Below are 23068 nucleotides of genomic sequence, written 5' to 3' on the forward strand. Positions count from 1 at the left end.
GACAAGGCAAAATTTCCCCCCTACGGCGGTCCCTCATTCGGATCTCGGAAATATTTCGGGGGTTGGTCGCTTTCGCAGGATTGTATTCTTCATTGTTGATTCTGAGTGGCAAGGAGTGCAGAAAGGTCAGCGCTCATGGCAATATCAAGTGGGTTCAAATGTTTCAATGGCTGTCGCTTTTGAATCAGGATCAACAGCGAGGGTATAGTGGAGGACTTAGACCCAGGTGGAAGCAACTACTCCGTGGGAGGAAAAAAAAATGCAGATGGGGTGATTTTTCAGAGCGAAAAGGACAAATCGAACACCGAGACGGGAGTGCTGCGTGAGCGTTCATCCCCCAGAAGCCGAGGGTTTAAAAAACACCAGTAGAAGAAGTCCTGCAAAGACTAGGTATGCACATGGTCTTGCGACGAAGAATATAAGAGAGGCGTGCAAACAGCCTCGGACAAGCCCAGTCATCCCCGCACGCTAGTTCTCAGCCTGCATACCAAATAGCCCCCTAAGTCCAAAATGGCAGTCTAGTGTATATGGTCCGCCTCCACTCCGGCATCGGACGTTTAATATAAGCTCATCAATGATAATCAACTAAGTGGTAGCTGAAAGATCCTTCTGGTGGTGAGTCTCGACGCATCGTCAGCACCACACGGACGGTCAGCATGCTCAAATCCAAGCCGCCCAAGCGGAACAAAGAAATTGTACAGAGACTTGGAATCAATTGTGGATGCCTGTCAATCTGAAGATAATTCAACATCTGAGGAAAACGTCCCAGATCGATCAAGACATGACCAGAGAGCAAACATTATGTACACGGAGAATGGCACCAGAGACTCGGGAAATAGGACCCCGAAGCAAATCAGACATGCGCACTGCTCGTTGCCAAGAAAACAAAAAAGGAGTCAATGCCAAGCTTACCCACGCGGCAGAGGACCATCGTTGCGGGCTGACTGCCGCACTGACCCAGACCGCGAACCGCCACGTGGAGCCGAAGGATTTTTGGTGAAAAGAGGTCGTTCAATTCAACTTGATGATTTCCCGAATCGCTTTTGATGGACCCGCCAAAAAACGCCATGGATATCAATGATAAAATAAAAGGACAAAATGACTGGCAGACATCATAGAAAGTGTGAGACTGGACTTTGCCCAGTCGCTGCTGCATAGGGCAGTTACTCGCGCATGTTCACCTCAGTGGGAGCATTGCGTGTCTTCATCATTGCCTTGCGCTCGATTTCCTTGGCTGGAGCAGATAATTAGCATGTCGTTTAAACAACCTAAGCTTCGCGGGGCAATCTTCAAGAGCTTACCTTCATCGTAGACCAGGAATTCGTGAAGACCACGACCAGAAGGAACCATGGGGAGAACAGGAACCTTGCGAGCAGTGATCACCTCGAGAAGAGCAGGGCCAGGCTGATCAATCAGCCACTTGAGCTTGGCCTCCAAATCAGAGGCCTTGGAGACACGCTCGGCAGCAACGCGCATAGAGCGGGCAAGAGGGACAAAGTCTGGGTTTTGCTGATGCGTGTGGGAGTAGCGATCCTCATAGAACAAATTCTGCCACTGAGTGACCATGCCCTGCTCCTCGTTGTTCATCAAGAGAACCTTGACGCCAATGTTGAACTGAGCGGCAGTCGAGAGCTCAGTCAGGGTCATGTTGAAAGAGGCATCACCATCAATGTCCACAACCAGGCAGTCTGGACGAGCGACCTTGGCACCAATGGCCGAGGGCAGACCGAAGCCCATAGTACCCAGACCACCGGAAGTAATCATGGTACGAGGGTGGCGCCAGCGGAAGTGCTGAGCAGCCCACATCTGGTGCTGACCGACACCGGTAGTAATGATGGTCTTGTCCTTCATGTGAGCGGTGAGGTCGCTCAACTTCTCAATGACGGCCTGGGGCTTGATCGTCGCCTCCGGAGTTTGGCGCTCATAGAGGGACAGTGGGAAGCGGGCCTTCCAGTCGTTGATCTGCTCGAACCACTCGGGACGCTCGGCAACTGCATTCACGTGCGGAAGCAGCATGCGAAGGTTGTCGGCGCAGTCGCCTTCAACGGCCTCGGTGGCCTGAACGACCTTGTTGATGTTCTTGGGCATGATCTCGAAGTGAACGATACCGCCTCGGCCTTCCGCCGCCGCGGCCTTGGCCTGAGGAGCAAATTTGGGAATGCTGCCAGTCACACGGTCGTCAAATCGAGCGCCCACAGCGATGATCAGATCGGCCTCCTGCATGGCCATGTTGGCGTAGGCCGAACCGTGCATGCCAAGCATATGCAGAGACTTGGGGTCCAGCTCATCGAAACCACCCAATCCCTGCAGAGTTGTGGTGACGGGGATCTTGGCCTTTTCGGCAAACTCCTTGAGAATTTCCGGCCCATCCGGACGTGCGAGGAGACCCTGGCCAACGTAGAGGACGGGCTTCTCAGCCACATTGACAAGACGAGCCACACGGCTGATAGTCTGCTCGAGCTGCTTCTTGCCCAGTTCACGGGCAGCGACGGTGGCAGCACTAGGGAGCGAGGGGATGGTGCTTTGTGTGGGAATGGGGTTGCGGAGGATACCGGCGGTGACGTCTTTGGGCAAATCAACCAGGACGGGACCGGGACGGCCACTGGTGGCAATCTCGAAAGCTTCCTGAATGCGACGAGGCAGTTCACCCACAGACTTGACCATGACGTTCCACTTGGTACAGGCACGCGAGATGCCAATGACATCGGCCTCCTGGAAAGAGTCGGTACCGATGGCGCTGGTAGGAACTTGACCGCAGAAGACGACCATAGGAGTACCATCAGACAAGGCGTCTTGCATGGGAGTAATCACGTTGGTGGCACCGGGACCCGAGGTGACAAGAACCACACCGGGCTTGCCAGAGGCACGAGCGTAGCCCTGAGCCATGTGTCCGGCACCTTGCTCGTGCTTGGGGAGAACAAAGTCGAAGTGCTTTGAGTTATAGATGGCATCGAAGACGGGAAGAATGGCGCCACCGGGGTACCCAACTGTTACAATTGGGGGAAAAAAGACGTTAGAGCTTGATACACTCCATGACAGGGATTTGAGAGCATCAGATGTCCAAAGACGACGGCTGGAAAAGTAGAAACGCAACACGTACAGATTTGTTTCACGCCCAGACGCAGCATCATTTCGTGGAAGATTTCACCACCACTCATACCAACCATTCTGTGACGAGATGAGGGATTAGTCCAGGTCGCTGCACTGCGAAGCGTCTTGGGGAAACAGGGGCAGCCCTTACGAGTCATCCAGCTCGGGGAGCTGACGGTTCTGGAGGGGAGAAACTTCATTGCGATGAGGCTCTTGGTTGAAAGCAGGGCTCGGGGCCGGCCTAGAGTCACTGCTGGCACGTAGTTAGAGACTGGTCGTCGAGAGTCGACGGCATCGAAAGACTCACGCCGTAGCTGTTGCGGTACTCTGAGCACGCTTCTGAGGCGAGGAGCGGTGGGGCGACGCAGCCGAAGCCACCAAGGAAGTGGTGAAGGACCGACGACTAGAGGCCACATGCCTCTGGAGGTGGATGGCGCGCAGAGCAGTCCTTGACGGTCGGAGAGGCATCATATTGACCGACAATAGCCCAACAGCACTTGGACAGAATTGAGAGGAGAGGCAAATATGGAAGGAAAAATAGGAACCTCTGGGCCCTTGCTATGATCTTCCTGGGGGAAACGAAAAACGCCTTAAACCCAAATGAACTGACCGCTCTGAGTCAAGAATTCGGCGCCTTTCATTGGCCCGATCGCCTCCGCCCTCTCCGACCTCGGCGGCAACATCAGATCACATGACTCATAGTTCGTGCTGAGTGCTGACCATCATGTGAGCGGGTTGGACTTGTGGCTCAGGCACCAACCCTCACATTCGCCTCAGCGTTGCTGTGGACGAGAGGCGGAGTCTGGAGTCTGGACTCAGCAAAAATCACGTGCCCATCAGAAGTGTTCTTTTAGAAGAAACCTGAGGCACCAACGATCAAGACGTGTCTTGGGTCTTCCCGCGCGAATCTGGCTGAATACCAGTCGCATTCAGTATACTCGGCTCGGCCAACACGTTGTACATGTACAGCATCGTTGAATAGCACCGCCCGTGAAATTCTCAATGATAAAAAGAAACCTCCACTAGAGTCATGGTCTCTTTTCCAGGGCCCAGACGGATACATTTTCGAACGGAAATGTACAGGTTGCTTTTGACCAGCCCCTCAACCAGGTCTCTTGTGGGTGTCCTGGAGGTGGTACAAGTGTGTACACGCTCGTCCCGTTTACTTCACTGGGGCACGGGCACACCACGCTGCAGAATGTACAACCCTACACGCATTGTACTAATCACCGTAGCCTTTTATACTACGATACGGGAGACCATCTGCATTAGCCATCCCCTCTCGTGGCACGATATCATTGTTATCGCCATGCAATAAACGCACCTAGGGTAAAAATGTACTACATGTTATTGTCTGGTCAGGTCCTGTAGTACCTCCCCGGGCGGGTCTCACCTGAATCATGACTCCCGTCCGTGTCTAATGACTCGGCCACAGTGTCGACGTTCTTGCCGAGGGAAGACATGAGACTGCCGATTGCCCGCAGACCTTCGCCGACACGGACTCTTTGGATGGTCCCCTTATACACCCTGATCTACTGAAGCGGTTGGAGTGTCCCTGAACAATATGACGCTACACCGTCTGCATCAGCTGTATCGTCGTTTGACTCTTGGGTCTCCTGACGACCAGTGAACTGCTGAACAGCTTGCCAGTCGCGCGTGGGAGACGATATTTATTTTGACGATTTCGAGTGCCACAGATTTCACGTGAGCGACTGACCAAAAGCCCGCGCGGGTTGACCAGCGTCCCCGGGACCACCTGCAGTAAATTGACGATGACGATGTCGATGAATATGCTGGACGTGATTCGAACCAGCGCCGGGGATTTCCCCACGGAGACCAGCCTGCAATGGTACACCGGGACGAGCGGAGACGTTGTGTCTGGAGCAGTCGGGGCGCCACGGACCATGATGGGGGTTGGATTCGTGGAAGAAGTCATCCCATTTTGAATTGGGGGCTTGCTCCCAGCCTACGACTGATCCGAGGATGAAGTTGCCAGAACCTCACCCCTGGACTCTCTTTTGGGCCCGAGATGCACAGAAAGGCCTGGCCTTCTCGGCTCTCGGGACTCTGACGACGGGCCCGACATCCCCGACACCAGCCGAGATGGAGCCTCCCCTGACCCCGTCTCTCGTTCTCCCCACCAGAAGAACCCGAAACGGGATCAGTTTACCCGGGGTTGACTTTGAATGGCGCGTGGGTGGAGTGCATGGGGTGGAAAAGTGGAAAGTGGGAAAAGAGAGCAGTGGAACGTACGTAGGAAGAGGGGGGGGAAAGACACGGGCAATAAGGAATTTGTCTTTCAACGTCACAGGTTCAGCGAACCTCTCTTTCTTTCCTTCTCGCAGAACCTCTCCCTCCATTTTTCTTTTTCTTTTATTCTCCGATCCTTCTCTTTCCTCCAAACCTATTCTTAGGGGAACCGATTCAACAAACCTCCGTGTTGCTCGTCTTTGGTCTTGAGTTTCTGTCTCCTCCATCTCTGCCGATACCCCGCCATGTCTGCCCCGCAAGAGCTCGTTCCCCAAACGGAGTCGATCGCCGAAGTCTACGCGACAGACGATGCGTCGGTGACCTCAGTCGCACCTGAACACCAGCAGCGCTGGAATAATTTGATCACTCAATTCAACAAGCAGTATGATCATCGGCCGGATTTTGTGGCACGCAGCCCGGGTCGTGTCAACATCATTGGTGAGCACATTGACTACAACCTCTACGATGTTCTGCCCACCGCCGTGAGCGTCGATGTGATCATGGCAGTCAAGGTGGTCCCTGCCGGACCATCGGGCACGACAATCAAGATTGCCAATGTGACCCCAGAAAAGTTCCCTTCGCGCGAGTTCAGCGTCCCTCAAGGCGCCGACGTCGAGATCGACCCGAAGAAGCACGAATGGGTGAGCTACTTCAAGGCGGGTCTGCTCGGTGCAGTCAAATTCTTGCGAAAGGAAAAGGCCGACTCCTTTGCCCCGGTGAGCATGGAGATTCTGGTCGACGGCAACGTGCCTCCGGGGGGTGGTATCTCGAGCAGCGCCGCGTTTGTCTGCGCCAGTGCCCTCGCGGTCATGAAGGCCAACGACCACAACGTCTCCAAGCAGGACCTCCTAGACCTCGCGGTGGTCTCGGAGCGCGCCGTTGGCGTCTATTCTGGCGGGTGAGTTTCTCCATATCTCTCTTCGACAGAGGCTTGGAAAGGGTTCCCATTTCTAACACGAGAGGTGGTTGCGATGGCAAATAGCATGGACCAAGCAGCCTCGATCTTCTCGAAGCGAGGATACTTGCTCTACACCCAGTTCTTCCCTCAGTTCAAGGCCCAGCACGTCCCCATTCCCAAGGCCACCGACGAGATCACCTTCCTCATGGCCCAGAGCTTCGTCACTTCAAACAAGGCCGAAACGGCGCCTCGTCATTACAACCTGCGTGTGGCCGAGTGCACGCTGGCGTCGGTGATCTTGGCGAAGAAGTTTGGTGTGAAATTGTCCAAGGACAACAGCTCGCTGGGGTACAGCCTGCGCAACTTCCAGCAGGAGCTGATGACCAAGGAAGAGCGTCTGCAGGATCCTTTGGAGTACCAGATTGACTCGGTCATTCAAGCTGTCCAAGACGAGTTGACCCAGGAAGAGGGCTACACGCGCGAGGAGATGGCTGCCTTGCTGGACATGACCGTGCAGGAGCTCGAGTCAAACTTCCTGTCCGCATTCCCCGTGCAGGCCGAGCGGTTCCTACTCCGCCAACGCGCTCTGCACTGCTTCAAGGAGGCCCGACGTGTGCTGGACTTCAAGGCCTGTCTGGTCAAGGCATCCGAGCTCGATGACAAGCGGATCCGCTACCTCGGTCAACTGCTGAACGAGTCCCAGGAATCTTGCCGCACCGCCTACGACTGCAGTGCGCCCGAGGTCGACGAGATCTGTGAGATTGCCCGCCGCGCCGGGACCTGGGGCAGTCGATTGACAGGAGCCGGATGGGGTGGTTGCACGGTGCACATGCTGCCCCAAGGAAAGGTGGAGGCCGTAACTACCGCTCTACGGAACGAATACTACCTCAAGAAATTCCCTGATATCAGCGAGGAAAAGCTGAAGCAGGCCATGGTCATCAGCAAGCCCTCCAATGGCTCATTCGTGTATGTGAACCCTCAGCCCTTTACATTGCCCCCCTCTCGAGGATTGAATGGAGAACTGACGGCCATGTAGAATTTATGGTGCTGCAATTGATCAACTTGCGTTGTAAGCAGATTTGCGATATAATGACAATGTCCAGAGCGCCCCCCCTCTCTCTGAAAAAAAATGAACAGAATTGTTCGGTTTTCGCCCATGTCCAAGGTCTGATCCAACTGCCGTCGTCGATGAAATGTAATAGCGTAGCTGTGAGCTAGTATATGTATGGCCCAAAAATCTAGCCCTCGAGATAAACTCTCCAGAAACAGGGCCCTGGTGGATGAATGCTTCTGTGCAGCAAGTCTGCCAGCGGCAAATCCCCGCCTCAAATCGCGATTTGCTGGGTGGGTTTCCCCTGGCTGAGGGGTGGCTCAAAAACGCGATCTTAAGTGAACCACCCCGAGCCCGCTGGCACCGAGTGTGCGAGATTCGTAGCGGGGGTGGTGGGGGAAGATAAAGCACGCATAGATGAGTCAAAGGACGAGGCGGACGTGTGGTATTCGATCGACAAAGAAGCAAGTCATGGTGTCTGCCTTCATGTTTTCTTCTTGGCTGCCGCCTTGCCGAAGAAGTCGCTCATTTTCTTCATGCCCGTGGTGTTGACTTTCTGCAAGTCCCGCACTCCCCGAGAGAGAGACGCTTTCGCTTTCTTTTCCTCTTCCTCTTTCTTCCGCTTCTTCTCGGCTCGATTTTCGGCCTCCTCGTCGTCAAGGCCACGTTTGCGGCTGAAGTCGGACAGATTTCGCGAAGCCATCGCCTCCGCACGCAGAGTGACAAGTTCCCTGAGGCGTTCAGACAAGGGCTTCAGATCCAATGGCGAGTCAGGCAAAGCAAGCATCTCGTCCATTTTGGAACACAGCGCAGAGGATAGGTACGATTCTTTCATGAAGGACAGCGCAATTGAAATCCGCTGCAATTGCCGAATCTCATCCGAGTCCTCATTTACAGACAACGGCACAGGAGTTGTTTCACCAGTCGGGGTCGAGATGGAGGGAGTCGCCGTGGTAGCAAGCGTGGCTGGTGAGTCCGGCGTCTCTGTGTTCTCACCCCCAGATGACTTGGGAGCCTTTTCACCATTTTCACCGTTTTCACCTTGACCCGTCGTAGCATCCTCACGCTTCACCGACATGAGTGGAGTTGCCAGTGCTTGACGAACGAATCGCTCTTCCAAACTAGCAGGGAGCCCTTGCTTGGCCATTCCTTTTGCTTTGACAAGCAACTCCTGAAGTACTTTTGACTCGCTGAAGCGGAACATTTTCTCGTCGCCCGCCTCCACGGTGTCACAGATCGCCTCGGCGCGCGCGGCGAGGACGGGACGGAAGGACTCGTTGTATAGCACATGGCGCAAGTGTGGAGATAAATCGTCGTGGGAATCAATGATGTCGTCGAGGGGTTGGTAGAGAGATTGTCCAGACTTGGAAGAAGATGAAAGCAGCGGAATCAAGAAAAACGCAACATCAATTGGAGTTGCGATGAGTAGTTCGCCCTTCTTCGCAATTGACGCGGGTGCCGACGCATCTCCAATTTTGGCGGCGGGTGTAGCTTGCTCATGCTTCTTGGGCGTGAAGAGAATGCTCCGAGGCGCTGAAGTGGGTGCTACGATAGTCGTGAACTCGTATAGTCCCCGATTCGGACAGAATAAATAGGGGGAGAGGCCGTCGGATTGAGGATTTGGGAGAGAAAGAAGACGTGCATCGGGACTGATATTGGATGGAAGGATGAACGTCCTGCTGGGCTTATCCACGGACTTTAATGGAGAATTGTGTTGAACCGTAGTCGATTGGGCCTGTTTTAAAGGCGCCGCGGAGCGAGTTCGAGGCATCTTTGCGATCGAAAGGTCCAACGCAACAGAAAAGGGAGCCAAATTGAAAAACCGAAATGCGGAAATCGCGACAACGCGCTGAAGACGCGCGCCTGGCGGAGTCATGCGCGGGCCGAGCCATGCAGCTGATTGCTCACATTTCACACTTCACTTGCGCCTTGCGCATTCGAGGGCACAGGATAGACTCTCACGCTTTCTCAATTTTTCAAAACAGACAGACACGTACACAACAAGAGAGGACGGATCTAATCCAAGGGAGCTCATCACATCAACGAGGGTCGGTCCGGACGCCTTATGCCACGGGTCTCGTCTTTTCTCTGTACAGCGACCAGTCCTCGCCGTGCGGCCTGCGGGGAGGGCGGCTCCAGTACGTCGGTAATGCCGCCAACTGACGCTGATTTGGATTCTTGACAAAGCGAGAACCATTTCCCATGCCGCCAGTAAGTCCTGATACAGGGGTCCATTGAAGTGAAAAGGATTATGGTATCTAAGTCCTGGGACAGTGACCGATCCGGCGTGGCCGCCAAAATCTCCCCGCGATGCTCTCCTTAGCTCGCCAGGGGGACGAAGGAAATATGAGGATTTGAATCAGCGCCGAAAATTACTCTCATCGCCCCTCAAACGATCCAACACGACTCCTGGCCTTCGAACAAAAGCACAGCACATTCTTGATGAAGACATGGCGGCGGAGGATAGCGAAGAAGATGACGAGGAGACACTACAATTAAAGCTGGCTGAAATTCAGGCTCGACTCAAGCTGAAACAACTACAAAAGACCCGCACGAGATCCGCAACCACCAGTTCAAGTACCGAAGACGGAGAATCCAGATCATCGCGCCCTTCGTCTGCGACTGTCCAGTCAGAAAACCCGGCCCATTTTTTGCCGCCCAAGAGCCCCCGTGCGTTGTTGCGAAACGCGCCAAGTGATGAAGTTCAGGTCCCTCTTTCGCCCACGAGGCGACAAGAGCCTTCTCGAGCTCCCTGGTCTCCCCAGAGATGCAAAATGGGTATTGACAAGGGATGGACGGCCGCCGATGTTTCTCTCAAACGAGCACCACGGCCAACGAGCCAACTTGGAACACGAAGCGCTGGCGCGATGCGATCGAGCGACGTCTTGTCCGCCAGACCCCAAACGTCCCCAAGTAGTGGAGGATTGAGCAGGATCAAGAGTTTTAGCGAGCGAATGGCGGAAGGCCGCGCCGCGGAAAAGCTTCGAGCAGAGAAAGCGGAGAAGGCAGAAAGAATCAAAGCAAGTCGAAGCACCGGATTTCAACTCAATCAAGCAGAGATCGAAGCATTTAAAAGCGCCGCGGCGAAGGAAACCCCGTCAATCCCCGGCTCCAGCAGACACGAGCCGCAGGCGCCGAATTTCACTCGTGAGGACATTCTGAAATCGGTAACCTCATCTCGCACAGGGGTTTTGAAGCGCAGTCAAACAACACCGAGCATGAGAAGCGACAACAGCCACTCTTTCACAGCCAGGGTCTCCGATGACGCTGCTCGGCCTGAGAGCAAACCCGATTCATCAAAGTTCGAATCTTATTCTGGACTGCACTTGTCCAATCGCATTCTTCCGCATTCATTTTTGAGTCGCAGCTTGGCGGATAAGCACACCCTGAAAATCCCCGACCTTCTCAAAACAGTGAAGGCTCCAGCATTTGAGTTGCCGGAGACCATTGACGGGGATTTTGTTGTCTTTGGGATTGTCGCATCAAAGTCTGATACGAAACAAACTAAAGATTCCGGCAAGGCCACGTCGAAGTCGGTCGACCCTTTCGACGACGGAACTAACAATACCAACAGCTACATGGTCATGACCTTGACAGATCTACAGTGGACGGTTGATTTGTTCCTATTTGATACGGCATTTCCTCGGTACTACAAGATATCGGAAGGAACCCTTGTCGCAATCTTGAATCCCACCATTATGCCCCCGCCCAAGCATAAGCTTGACACCAATCGCTTCAGTCTTTGTCTTTCCTCCTCGGATGACAAGGTGCTCGAAATTGGAAAGGCTCAGGATATCGGCTTCTGTAAATCAGTGAGGAAAGACGGCAAAATATGCCAATCGTGGGTGGACAGTCGCAAGACTGAGTTCTGCGACTTCCACGTGGATCTTCAAGTTCGCCGCACGCAAGGCGCACGTTCCGGAGTCAACAGCGGCACGGGCATGTTTGGCGGCGGTGGTAAATCGGGTGCCCGTACGGGTGTTTGGCAAGAAAATAAAGGACGCGGCCGAGGATCACGATCGGGGGGCTCGGATTCTTCCTACAGATCCGACGGAAAGCTCAAGGCAGAAGGTGCACAGTACCATATGGGCACACAATCTGTCTACTACGTTGCTCCTGGTCCACGCAATGGAGGAGCTAATCGCTCATCGTACAACCCTGCGGCAGTCCATTCGACCGCAAGCTTGCTCGACGCCAGCGATGACCCCTTTATTGCGGCCGGAATGATGGGTCGCGGGATGGAGAACAAGGAAGAACGAATGAGGCGACGCTTGGCAGCTCAGCAGCGTGAACTTGAGATTACTCGAAAACTTGTATCTGGCCGTTCTGGCGGAGTGGGTGCAGAATACCTTCGGACTCGCACTGCGAACGAGCCTCAGTCAGAGCGAGATAAAAAGCAAAACGAGCCCGGTCCTCCTTCCACGCCCAGCAAGGATCGGTCGAGCCAGGCTTTGAATTTTGTCACATACGGCAAAGCAAACAATGTCCGTCTCAGTCCCATGAAGCGAGCGCATGATGGCGACAAGCCACACGGCAGTGGTGTGAAAAAGACTCGCTTTCTCACATCAAAAGGCATCAGGGAGGCCGGTCGAGAGAGTCTGGGAGGCGATGCAACTCCTGCTCGAAGGGTTCTTTCGGATGATGATGACGAAGATGATCTAGAATTAGTTTGATGTGTTTTCTTCTTCTCATGCAGGCTCAAGACCTATCGATATGATCGGGGCATTGTGGATTCGTCAACGCTCGGACTGACCTGTGCAAGCTCCATGTGAGCTCCGAGGATTCAAGAACCTTCAAGAGCTTGGAAATAAACACGACTATCCCTTGTCTCCGTGAAGCGAGAAGGAATTAAAGTTCTCGCTTTCGAAGGACTGGAAGATAACCCAATTACAAGCAAAAAAGACATCAATGATTCCACTACCTGGGCTCCCCATAATAATGTAGTATAGGTCTGAGGCAAATAGGTCCAGAATAATTGCATACCTGACGCGCATTCTTTTGGTTCCCACTTCGCAAATCTAAATCTCTGTAATTTACCTTCTGCCAGGAACATCATCATAGGTATATTTGAACTTGTACACCGGCCTCTAGATACAAGTGTGGTGGTCTACCTACATGGGTACTCTACGCGAATCAGGTCGGAGTCGGTACTTCCATATTCCAAGTTCAGCAAACGAAGATTAGGTAGGGTGATTTCAAACAATTTCATTCATTTCATTGACCTAAGCTAAACAACAATTTCATCATCTTCGCACACCCACTTCTACTCGATCACAATTCCTTCAGATGCATGCCATGGGTATGCGATAGGCAGCGAGCAAGACTGTGGGGCGGAAGAAGCAAGAACAACAATCCAAAAGAGAAGCAGACAAAAAAATCCAAAAGAAAAACAAAACAGATTGCGGAGCAAGACGAGAACCGCAAACCAACTCCATTGTGACCAATTGCCCAAAAGACACAATGTGTCAGGTATCTTGATTTGTCCCAAATCCGATTCCGAGCGCCAAGTAGAAGACATTAGTGACCAAAGTTGTGTCACTCATGTGTTTTCCGAACACACATAAACTTCAAGCAAAGAAAAGGCAATAAAACAAGAGTGAGCCGGGTTGAGAATTGAAAATGCAGCACGAGAAGCCAGGATGGGCGAGGCAAGCCAAGTAGTGCTATGCAGGGGAAAAAGCCAAAAGCTTGGGGACATTATCAGGCATCCAACGCTGAGAAGGCTAGCAAACGCGGTGATCAACAGAGAAACAAACAACACAAACGGAGGTTAGACAGAACAGAGGAGAAGGGGGTTCTTGCGCAAAGGAAAAGCAATAAACAGAAGTGTCTTTGGGAGTCAAGAGAAAAGCTCAGACAGAGGGATTGGCAGAAGCACCTCCTCGAGTACTGCGGGTTTTCTTGGCTGTTGGAGGCGTTATTAGGTCACCTGAAAGGTCTGCCTCCCGCTTCGCAGATGGCACAGAGGCAGACACCTCCTCAATGGCCTGCTTCTTACGCAGCCAGTTGTCGAAGGGACTGATACGTTTCCTCTTGGAATCTGTAGCACTTCCGCTGGAGGAAGTCTGCTCGGTTTCAGGGGCAAAGCGCGCACTGGACCTGAGAAGACGAGTTGCACTGGGGGCGTGGGGTGACTCGGGCGACACCGGGGCCTGATCTGTGACAGTTGATGATATCTCGATGACAGGAGGCTTCTTGGCATCGTTCTCTTCGGCACTTTCATCATCCGTAGCGGCCTCTTCATCTCGCTGGGAAACGGCCTTTGTGGCTGTGGAAAACAGGGCACGAGGCTTCATGGTGCGGCGACTGAGTGGCTTTACTTGTGTCAAAATGTCAGGGTTTGCTTCAAGTAGGTCGGGTCGAGAAGCGAAGAGGCCAAGGTCATCATCCTCATCGTCGTCTTCCTCGACGTCGTCAAACCTGGTGAAGACCTTTTTACCGCGGCTATTCGAAGACAATGAGCGAAAATTCAAATAGAGAGCCTTGGGGAAATCTGGGTCGAGGACTTACAACATCATCGTAATTCCTTCACGTCGAGTAGAAATAGCTTCCTCATCGCCGGACATCATTGCAAGACGTGCACTAGAAAAACGTAATGTAAGCGATGAACATGAACCCGGAGGAAGGGAGTGAGAGTTTCAGGAACTTACCTCTTGCCACCACGGGTGCGTGACGGGCCAGACGAGCCTGTGGCCTCCACAGCTTCGATGGATGTGTCCTTTGTCTGCTCAGCCCTTTTACTGGTGTCTCTGGACTTTGAAACATCAGACAACCGCGAAGTGAAAGGATTATCTGATGCAGGACGGGCGACAGGAACACGGTCGCGGGAGTCAGTGAAGATGTGAATCTCATCAGAAGAGGAAGTCTCGAAACTCTCGAGTGAGAAAGGTGACGGCTTCTTGGTAAAGGTTCTTCCAGATGGAGGGAAGAGCGCTCGAGATGTGGATGACAGGTTTCCGTGACTCTTTCGCTTCGATGGGGTCTTTACAGGAGTGAGAAGGCCTTGGGGGGCTTCTACGCGAGACCAGGCAGCTGAAGTGGGCTGGCGCTGAGGTGATGTGAATGGATCAACACTGGCCCCATGATTCGAGAAAGGGATACTTGGTTGCTGTTTGGGCGCGTCAGATCTCTTGCGAGAGAGACCATGTTCTGATTCTTGTGAGTCCGAAGATGCCTCATCCTGGACCCTCCGATACTTTTTCGGCACACATTGAGACCGCGATTTGCTTGGTGACTTCGGGCAGGACTCCTCTGAAGCCTTTTCGAGTTCCCTGGCGGCGCGCTGACTTGCCAGTCTAGTCGATTGACGACGGGGATATGGCTCGTATTGGTCGTAGCCAGCCCCATGCAGCGGTGCAGAGGGAATCCGAAGGCTTGAAGGTGACGATGGAGGTGGGGTTGTTGTCATGGTGACCTGCTTCACTCAAAAGCACAAATCCAGGTGGTCCGATCGTGAGCAAAGGGCGCGTTTCTTATGGCTTTCTCGGAAGTGCCACTGTCTGTGGATCACAACAGCCCTGCTTCGTTGTTGGCTCTGACAATGCGCGATATTCGGTCAGGTTGGCGGATACGTGATCGGATAAGAGAACGTGGAAGATGAGATTGATACTAGTGTTCGTGGCACAATTTGACACACATGATACGTTGTGACAACGAAGAATAATCAAGAGAAAGGATAAGTTACAGCGTGATGTTAAGAGGGTGATAGGTGAAAGAAGGGCGCGGGTCCCTTGACGGAGCGGCATGTTGACGCCCAGCCACCTCGATTGCTCACCGCCTCCACTTGGTTGATCGCCTGGGCATTAAACTTTCCGCCCCGCGAGTCTGCGCGGCTTAATTTATCGACAGTATCCGTTGTTGACAACCTTCCCAATCTGATTGCCCCGCGCCTCAAGTCCAGACCACCTTACGCAGCGCAAAGAATATTGCTCCTTTCAGGTCTCCGTGGCCATCGCATGTGAATGAGGAGATTACCATTCAGTTTTCCTGGGCAAATCTGATCTCACCACCCCACAATGGCTGCTCGAAGTACCGCCGACGAAATGCGACAAGTCCAACTGTCAGATGAGGACACAGAAGAGCTCTGGAATTCTCCTTCAAAGCGAGGCTCTCGTAGGCCATTTCATGCCCATTCACCCAGTAGTCCTCCACCATCTGGACCACGACCACAAAAGGCCGAGGACACACTCTTCGATCGGCACGAGGCTCGCGAAGCAGCCCTCCAACATGAACTACGTACCGTACGAAACATCAATGAGGTCATTGAGGGCTTGCTGGAAAGTATCGACAAAGCAAAGGGAAATATGGAGGTTTGTCGCCCGTGGCTTTTTGCTTTGGCGCCCGATCTTGGTGGCTGACTATGGCTGGTTCACAGACTGTATCCCAAACCGTCGCATCTGCCTCCACCCTCCTAAATACGTGGACACGCATCTTGTCCCAAACCGAACACAATCAGCGCCTCATTCTAAATCCCAACTGGCAAGGTGCCACACAAGACGTGGCCGACATTGAAAATGAGGCAATTCAGCGACAGCAAGCCGCTGAACGGCGAGAGCTGCTGCTGCAACAACAGCGGGAAGCGGCGATGCGAAGAGCAGAGGAGGAGGAAAGACGGCGGATTGCGACAGGTCGCAGTGGCCGTGGTACAAGCCGAGGTACTGTGCGTGGGACTGGGACTGGATTAGGGAGGACGCCCGGTGTCAGCACTAGTCGCTCTGCAGCAACTCGAGGTGCTCCTACAACAGCAACCAGGCGGCCAGCCAGTGGCATTGCTCGTGGAAGCGGGATCGCACGAGGTCGAGGCAAGGCTTGAAGAAAGGATGTTTTTTTGGATGTATGATATTGAACGAACTAGAATATATTGAGACGGTCACACGCCGAATGACATTGATACCCACAGCACCATGGCTTACTAGACCTTGTTGGAAGATAAGAATTAGGTCTCAATGCTGCAGTTCAGTACGTCAAACCTGTGAGGATGAAGATTGTCCGGTCTTGGCAATTAAACAACGCGGAAGACGCGACCGATAAGGCCCGACGATAAGGCTCGACATGGGTATGGAGGATAAGGAGGATAAGGAGCTTTCCCCAGCCTATATGATCTTCGCTGAGCAGCTCTCGCCCTCGTCGAGTGAGTTCTCGCGCCTGTGCCTATCATGAATTTTGCGCCATATCAGGACGAGTCACCCGAGATTGAGCGGGCTCTGTCCCCGCCGACGGTGGACAACCGTATTCGGTCTCCTGCGTTTCGGTCGCCGCGGGCGTCGACCGACCTGCCGTCCCCCAGCCATTTCGCAGCTGGTGGACATGGCAACCAAGGCTTCGGACGAGATGTCGAGGGGGGCCATGTCAGTTTTGGGGCATTTGAAACAAGCCTTCCGATTCGCATGGACATTGAAGCAGCTTTAGCATACCTGCTGCTGCCCCCAGCGGGGGGTCTGGTTCTGTTGTTACTCGAGCATAAGAGCGACTACGTGAGGTGAGGACATCATGGCCCAATTTGATATTTCAATCAAAACCGGAAAGACAAGAACTAACCCGTGAATTACAGATTTCATGCCTGGCAGTCGAGCATGTTATTTGCGGCCATGTTTGTGAGTGTAAGTCCTGCTCTTTGTATTGACTCAAGTGCTAATTTTTCGTCGCAGATCATCCACCTCATCTTTTCTTGGACCAGTTTCATCTCCTGGACTTTGTTCATCATAGATCTTCTGCTGATGGGTTTCTTGAGCACCCGTGCGTATCGAGATGGTAGGTAGTCCTCTGGAACGTTGCCAGCGAAGACTCCCCTCCCAATTGGAAGACGGATAATGTTACTAACTCCTAACCATATAGTCGACACCCTTGATCACTTTGAAGTTCCGTTCATTGGCTACTGGGCCAATTCTTTTGTTGACAACGAATGACCTATCGTACCTCGATCTGTGCGCGGAGGACCATCCTGATTGCTTCAAGATACATCCTTGTTTGCTCGCGCTTTCGATTCTATTGCTGTAAATTAACCCGGTGTAACGAACAAAGCTGCGATATGTCTGCGTCTGATACTTCTACGTCTTAGCAAAAACCTATCACGACAGGCAGTCAGACACGCCTCGAGGGGCTTTACTATTCATGAACTTTACCAAGCAACGTGCAATGAACATCTACTGAATGTCCTGTCAATTTTTGCCCATAGAAGAGCGCTCTTGTTCATCTTTGGTATTGCTGGATGGTTGTCTAGGGAGAACTACCAGCACTTTAGCTAGCGGATATAACTCATGGATACGCTCCGACGCTTACCACGAAAGTGATCTGGGGTGGTGGCCCCTTCCAACATTGCCGATCTTTCCAGCTTAAAATTACGACAACATACCTCAGGCACTGATTGAATCAACAAATAAAATAGGCGACAGTCCTGGTGCTCAGCATCATCCCGTACAGGTCCTATCGTAGAAGCAACCTAGGTTGCGACGGCGGAGAGATGCAATGGAAAGAGACAACCCGTTTTTCCAAAAAGGTGCAAAGCAGAATGAGATTGAAAAGAAGTAAACATTACAGATCAAGTGACCAAGTCGTAACCAATTGACAGAAATGGGACATTTCCTTTCTCATGCAATATCCCCCCGCCGAATTTCCCAAGATCAGAGACCACAAATAACTCGTAAAAGCCAAAGACCTCAAATCAGACAAATGAAGCAGACAAGAAGGGACAAGACGCTATTGCTGCAAAGATATAATCCATGAAGAAGAGTTGAAATAGCGCTCTGAAGGAGGGGTCATAATGAAGGCACAAGTATGGCGCTAAACGGATGGAAATCAGAGTGACTCGATGATAAGGACCGTGAGAATGCAGACAGAAAATCGATGAAAGCATGGTATCCGTGAATAACAAAGGCGCAAAAGAAAATGAGACGGTACGGCGCCAAGCAAATTGAGCACAGAGGTCGTAACGGTTCGTGAAGGGGGTGCAGTGGACATTTAGATGATTTGGAGGTAGTTACTCGGCACCAGGCCGGGATGGCCTCGAGCATTGGTAATCTCGGCCTCCCACCATCCATCATCTTGCAGGCGAATAACGGCCAAGACGTCACCCTTGGTGAAGCCAAGTTCCTCGGGAATGGCAGCACTGTAGCTGTACATTGCACGTGCTGGGAAATCCGGAGATGTTAGTAAGGGATCCAAAAGCAGAGATAGGGAGAGGTGGGGGGATTGACTCACCAAAGTGAAGGATGGGACGTCCATCGCGACTAAACTTTCGGCCAGGCTCAGCAACAGCGAGGGTACGGCTCCGTGAACGACCCACGGGAGGAGGCGTGTTACTATCTCCATACTGTGACATGGGGCGACCATCGCCACGTCGCGAACCGCTTCCATAACCATCGGAGCCGTACATATCCGCCGGACCGCTAGACAGCTGCAGCTCCATACCCCCAGAACTAGACGGACGTGCTTGCTGACGGAATTGAGGCTGAGGAGATACGGCACGACTGGACACAGCCGGCGAGGCCCGGCGTGCAAAGTCATTAGGCGAAAATGGCGGCTCCTGAGGTCGCTGTAATTGTGGAGACTGGCTGTAGCGACTGCGCATGCTGCCAGATGGGTAACCCGCGGGACTCTGCGCCGGACTAGCAGGTCCACCATATTGAGAACCCATGCGACCGTCAGGGCGAGGTGACGATACAAGAGGGCTGGCACTACGTGGGGGAGCAGGAGAACGAGCCCGAGGAGCAGCGCCGCGCGAGGGGGCGGGAGAATGACTTCGAGGGGCAGTACCGCGCGAGGGAGCTGGAGAGTGACCGCGAGGCACGGTAACACGCGAAGGAGCAGGGGAATGAGCCCGAGAAGCGCTGCTGTGCTGAGGAGCGGGAGAACGAGCTCGGGGAGGCTCCGCTTTCGCAGCCTGGCTCACATTTGAGTTGTTGGCTGCGCCGCGCAGCATGCTTTGTGTTTGCCCAGTGTATTTCTGCGTGGTCTTCTGCATCTGCTTCGACGTGAAAGCAGGCTCGGGAGCATCCAATCTCTTCACTGGGGGGTTGGTGGCAGTATTGTTGTTGTACGCCGGCGGAGCTCCAGAAGTACTGCCGCCGTATGCAGACGAGGGAGCAGACGGGGTAGGTGTCTGAATTCCATGGTATCTGTCCGCGGAGACACGTAAAGTCGATTGCTTCCCGCTCGTCTTCAACTCTGCCAGGGCACGGGCAATAGGGTCCATGTCGTCTTCGGCCACTTTGGGCTCGGTTTTGGCATTGGCTGCCTTGTCGGGAGAAGCGACGTCAAATACATTGTTGCCAACGTTCAGCTGGAAATTGGCACGCGGATCAACAGGCTCGGGGCTTTGGCTCTCGACGGGTGCGGACGGGGCTGGCTTCACAGGGCTTGTCTGCTTGGTAGGAGAGGCCCAAGGGCTGCGTGTAGCAGATTGTCCCCCAATGGTCGGTCGATCTTTGTCATGCCGACTCTTACGACGGAACGGACTGTTGCTGAAGAAAGCACTCTTTTTCTTCTGGATCGACTTGTCGTCTGACTGGCTGGGCAAGGGCGCACTGTTCGTTGGCTTTGGTGGAGCCTTGTGTGTTGTGAGAGGAGCCTCGACGCTTGAAATTGATGTTGGATTGGAGATTTCACTCTGGGAGTCTCGGCTGGATGGGCGATAAGCACTAGTGGAGCTGCGTCCCGAAGGAGGTCCAGTGCGACAGAACATTGTCATTCCATCGGTCGGGTAGGCATTATGCGGAACCGCGTTAATCTCGCCATGCTGTTCAGGATCGTAGTTTGGTGGTGGGTAACCGCCTCGGCGGAGGTCCAAAGGAGCGGGATGTTGGGCGCTAGGAGGCTGCTGAGGAGTCGGGTGACCCATCTGAGGAGAAACTGAATAGCCCATCTGAGATGGTGGGGGCTGATCCATCTGATGAGACGCGGGATGACCGGTTTGCAAAGGCATAGCATAACTGGCTTGAGGAGGTGCTGGGCGAGGCGCCTGAGGAGGTTCAGTGTGATCTATCTCCGGAGGTGCTGGGTGGCCCATCTGTGCAGCCAGCTCAGAGTTTGGGTCGTGGTGAGACTCGAACGTTGACGGCTGAGGTGACGAGGTGCGGAAGGATGGATTCATCGCTCGTTGGAATTGGGCGACAGAATAGCCTTCGCCATCATCGATATCCGACACATCGTCATCCTCTTTGCAAAAGTTGATGAAACGAGGGGCATCTGGGATCTCCTGGCCCGTTCCGCGTTCCTTGATGAAAGTGACGATATCTTTCTCAACTTCACAATTTTCGAGGGACAGGCGAATCTTCTCGCAAGACTTTGCCAAAGCTGTTAGCCCTAGGCCGAGTAAGCAAAACAAAGAGTTTGACTTACGGCATCATCGCTCACACAAACAGTGGAAGCAATGTTCGCATAAGTCCAGAGACTGCTTTTTGTAAAGTCGAGCCGCTCTTCCTCGAGATCTTGAAATTTCTGAGCAGGTCAGTATCGTCTGCGAAGTCGCCACTCGGGGATCTTACATCACAAGCGGCTTTCCATTCCTTATTCCAGCGCCCAGTGGTCTCTTCAAGCACTTTGACCGCAGCTTCGTATTCAGCGCTGTTCGAGGCTAATTGAATCTGAGCCTTTTCGAGCTTAGCCTTGTTCTTCCTCTCTTCTTGGCCCATCACCATATGCCCTTGCGCTAGGTAGCCTTTAATTCGAAGGCAGTCTTGCTCAAACCGATCACGAGTCTATGGAATAGCCGAGTCAGCAACAGTGGTGCTTTGGGAAAGAAGTTCGGATCAGAGCCCACCTTGTTCACCACTTGTGTTTGTTGGATCTTGGTTTTGTGAAGGCGCTCGATCCCGTCCTGAATGATCTTTCGTCTCTCCTTGATACCTTTCGAGAAAGCCGTCAGAGGCTCCTCAAGCTCCGTCTTCATTTGGCCCGCGATCGCAGCATGGGCTTTGGCGATAGACTCGGTCTCTCCGCGCACTACGTCGAGTGAGGAGCGAAGGGACCCTGATTCGACTGAGCCCAAGGACTTGCGACACAGCGCCTGAAGTTTTCTTGAATATTCATCTTCAATTGCAGCCCGCACTGTGCACATAATTAGCATTTGAATGAATTCGGGCTCCTCTTCACCCCTGAGTATACCTACGATTGTAGAAGACTTTCAACTCATCACTCGTCACCTTGGATGCGTGCATCCGGTCGAGCATCGGTTGGAGACCCGCATCATCTTTTCCCCAGAAATTATTGGCAACTAGTACAGACTGCGAGTCAGAAAGCTGAAACAGGACCCGAACCATCTCGTGTTTGAATTTTCTTTCTTACAGGACATGGACACCGTTGGTCCGTCAGCCACGGTGCCTGGCATTGTTGCTGAGTCGAGCTCCGGCCAGCCTGCTCAATTGTGGAGGTGCAAATGGATCAAAACTATGAATGAACGGAGATTAAGTAAATTTTTGCCAGTGATTGACAGCGTGGTATGAAATGCCAAAGAGGTGGTGTCAAACACGCTCGGTAGTTGAAGAATGTTCAGGTGGTTGAGAGGGATGCGGCTTTGGATGTTTACCATGCGTCACTCGGGGCAACCATACGGCTGAAAGCGCCTGCGTGAACTTCGGCTGCCGACTGTCGTGCGGGGGGAACTTTCAGTGGAGCGGTGCCTGAGCCGCCGCCCAAAGTGGCATTACATAATCCATACGATACCGTCTCCGATCTTACCGGTAGGTACTGCCCGTCGGAACCTAGACTGTTCTCTACCGAGTCCTTGAGAGTACCTGCTCGCAGCGGAAATTACCACCGAGTAGTCCAGTCTAGTTGAATTGCACCGCGGGAAACTAGTGCTTAAATTCGATACACATACGGTTGAAGCTGTCTTTACCAACATGATTTCGAGGCCGGTTTCTTGAAATAATACACAGTCGAATCCAAAAAAAAAAGGAGAAAAAGAAGATACCGCCAACGCCTCGCTGTAACCATAGTGATCCAAAACAATCAAGACTCTTCATGAAAAGAGGTAAACATCAAAACCATCACGTCATGTCACTTCTGTCCCGTGATTTGCACATTGCCTCCGGCGGTCATTCCTGGCGGAGCTCGCGGAAGAACATGGCACATATTTTCTCAATACTGCATGTTGCATGGCTGCAATGCGGGGATGTGGATATCGTCGAGGAGTGGGTCCCCGCTTCGGAAAATGCATCATAGGAGAGAGGTCACAGCGAAAGGAACAGAGTCGGTTTTGTCCGTCTATGATGGCACACTAGTAGGCACCAGTCTGCGGCGGAGGATATCGCTGCTGGCCCCAGAAGGAGGTGCACCATGGGACGAGGGGACCGAGCTTGACACTGGCTTGCTGGTTGATGTCGCAAACACAGTGATAGTCACAGGTGAGGGCATTACTTTGGTAGCCGTGGTGACAGATTTGATGGTCTCCGTCAAAGTCTCGGTGACAGGCGCGACAGATGTTGTTGAGGTTCCAGCAACGTTGACAACTTCATAGGTCACTTTGCGGCGGGAGGTATGCTCGTGAGAATTGGAGAGCGGAGCAGCACAAGTCACAGCCAGAAAAAGCGAAATGAAAGCTGCGCCGGTAGGGAAATGCATAGTTGCGCGGAGTTCACGACCGAATAGAAATCCACCCAGTAGATTATATCGATAACCAGAGAGTAAGACGAGGTGGCCGGGAAAATCTGAAGATAGGGCACGAGAAGGTGAGTTCAAGTCTAAAGCTAGTTTGGCAAATGGTTGCTGGTGAACACGTGCAGGATTGCGTGGGAAAACTATGGGGGATCAAGAAGGAAGAAAGCTGTCGTTGACATTCAGAA

General features: G+C 52.9%; 10 protein-coding genes across 10 annotated transcripts; 4 read left to right on the top strand and 6 right to left on the bottom strand.

Moving 5' to 3' along the window:
• Positions 1-1163: 1163 nt before the first annotated feature.
• POX_b03178 (Acetolactate synthase catalytic subunit) lies at positions 1164-3561 on the bottom strand (the record flags this gene model as incomplete). Its single annotated transcript, XM_050112080.1, has 5 exons — positions 1164-1234; positions 1302-2987; positions 3101-3168; positions 3242-3343; positions 3398-3561. The coding sequence occupies 5 exons, from the start codon at positions 3559-3561 to the stop codon at positions 1164-1166; spliced, it is 2091 nt and encodes a 696-aa protein (XP_049972426.1).
• Positions 3562-4660: 1099 nt separating this feature from the next.
• On the bottom strand, positions 4661-4996 carry POX_b03179 (uncharacterized protein; the record flags this gene model as incomplete). Its single annotated transcript, XM_050112081.1, has 1 exon — positions 4661-4996. One exon carries the CDS (start codon positions 4994-4996, stop codon positions 4661-4663), a length of 336 nt encoding a protein of 111 aa, XP_049972427.1.
• Positions 4997-5585: 589 nt separating this feature from the next.
• Positions 5586-7274, top strand: POX_b03180 (Galactokinase; the record flags this gene model as incomplete). Its single annotated transcript, XM_050112082.1, has 2 exons — positions 5586-6238; positions 6323-7274. The coding sequence occupies 2 exons, from the start codon at positions 5586-5588 to the stop codon at positions 7272-7274; spliced, it is 1605 nt and encodes a 534-aa protein (XP_049972428.1).
• Positions 7275-7773: 499 nt separating this feature from the next.
• On the bottom strand, positions 7774-9060 carry POX_b03181 (uncharacterized protein; the record flags this gene model as incomplete). The annotated part of the gene is made up of 1 exon (XM_050112083.1): positions 7774-9060. The coding sequence occupies one exon, from the start codon at positions 9058-9060 to the stop codon at positions 7774-7776; it is 1287 nt and encodes a 428-aa protein (XP_049972429.1).
• A 294-nt stretch (positions 9061-9354) lies between these two features.
• Positions 9355-11962, top strand: POX_b03182 (uncharacterized protein; the record flags this gene model as incomplete). The annotated part of the gene is made up of 3 exons (XM_050112084.1): positions 9355-9427; positions 9477-9500; positions 9564-11962. 3 exons carry the CDS (start codon positions 9355-9357, stop codon positions 11960-11962), a joined length of 2496 nt encoding a protein of 831 aa, XP_049972430.1.
• Positions 11963-13141: 1179 nt separating this feature from the next.
• POX_b03183 (uncharacterized protein) lies at positions 13142-14697 on the bottom strand (the record flags this gene model as incomplete). Its single annotated transcript, XM_050112085.1, has 3 exons — positions 13142-13733; positions 13800-13871; positions 13940-14697. The coding sequence occupies 3 exons, from the start codon at positions 14695-14697 to the stop codon at positions 13142-13144; spliced, it is 1422 nt and encodes a 473-aa protein (XP_049972431.1).
• A 607-nt stretch (positions 14698-15304) lies between these two features.
• POX_b03184 (uncharacterized protein) lies at positions 15305-16101 on the top strand (the record flags this gene model as incomplete). The annotated part of the gene is made up of 2 exons (XM_050112086.1): positions 15305-15598; positions 15664-16101. The coding sequence occupies 2 exons, from the start codon at positions 15305-15307 to the stop codon at positions 16099-16101; spliced, it is 732 nt and encodes a 243-aa protein (XP_049972432.1).
• A 343-nt stretch (positions 16102-16444) lies between these two features.
• Positions 16445-17194, top strand: POX_b03185 (uncharacterized protein; the record flags this gene model as incomplete). Its single annotated transcript, XM_050112087.1, has 4 exons — positions 16445-16767; positions 16840-16888; positions 16937-17039; positions 17124-17194. The coding sequence occupies 4 exons, from the start codon at positions 16445-16447 to the stop codon at positions 17192-17194; spliced, it is 546 nt and encodes a 181-aa protein (XP_049972433.1).
• A 1051-nt stretch (positions 17195-18245) lies between these two features.
• POX_b03186 (uncharacterized protein) lies at positions 18246-21612 on the bottom strand (the record flags this gene model as incomplete). Its single annotated transcript, XM_050112088.1, has 7 exons — positions 18246-18415; positions 18486-20568; positions 20625-20723; positions 20771-20983; positions 21046-21332; positions 21394-21498; positions 21570-21612. 7 exons carry the CDS (start codon positions 21610-21612, stop codon positions 18246-18248), a joined length of 3000 nt encoding a protein of 999 aa, XP_049972434.1.
• An 878-nt stretch (positions 21613-22490) lies between these two features.
• POX_b03187 (uncharacterized protein) lies at positions 22491-22847 on the bottom strand (the record flags this gene model as incomplete). The annotated part of the gene is made up of 1 exon (XM_050112089.1): positions 22491-22847. One exon carries the CDS (start codon positions 22845-22847, stop codon positions 22491-22493), a length of 357 nt encoding a protein of 118 aa, XP_049972435.1.
• Between the last annotated feature and the right edge of the window lie 221 nt (positions 22848-23068).

The sequence above is a fragment of the Penicillium oxalicum genome, chromosome II, assembly GCF_001723175.1.
Source record: "Penicillium oxalicum strain HP7-1 chromosome II, whole genome shotgun sequence".
NCBI classification, from domain to species: Eukaryota; Fungi; Ascomycota; class Eurotiomycetes; order Eurotiales; family Aspergillaceae; genus Penicillium; species Penicillium oxalicum.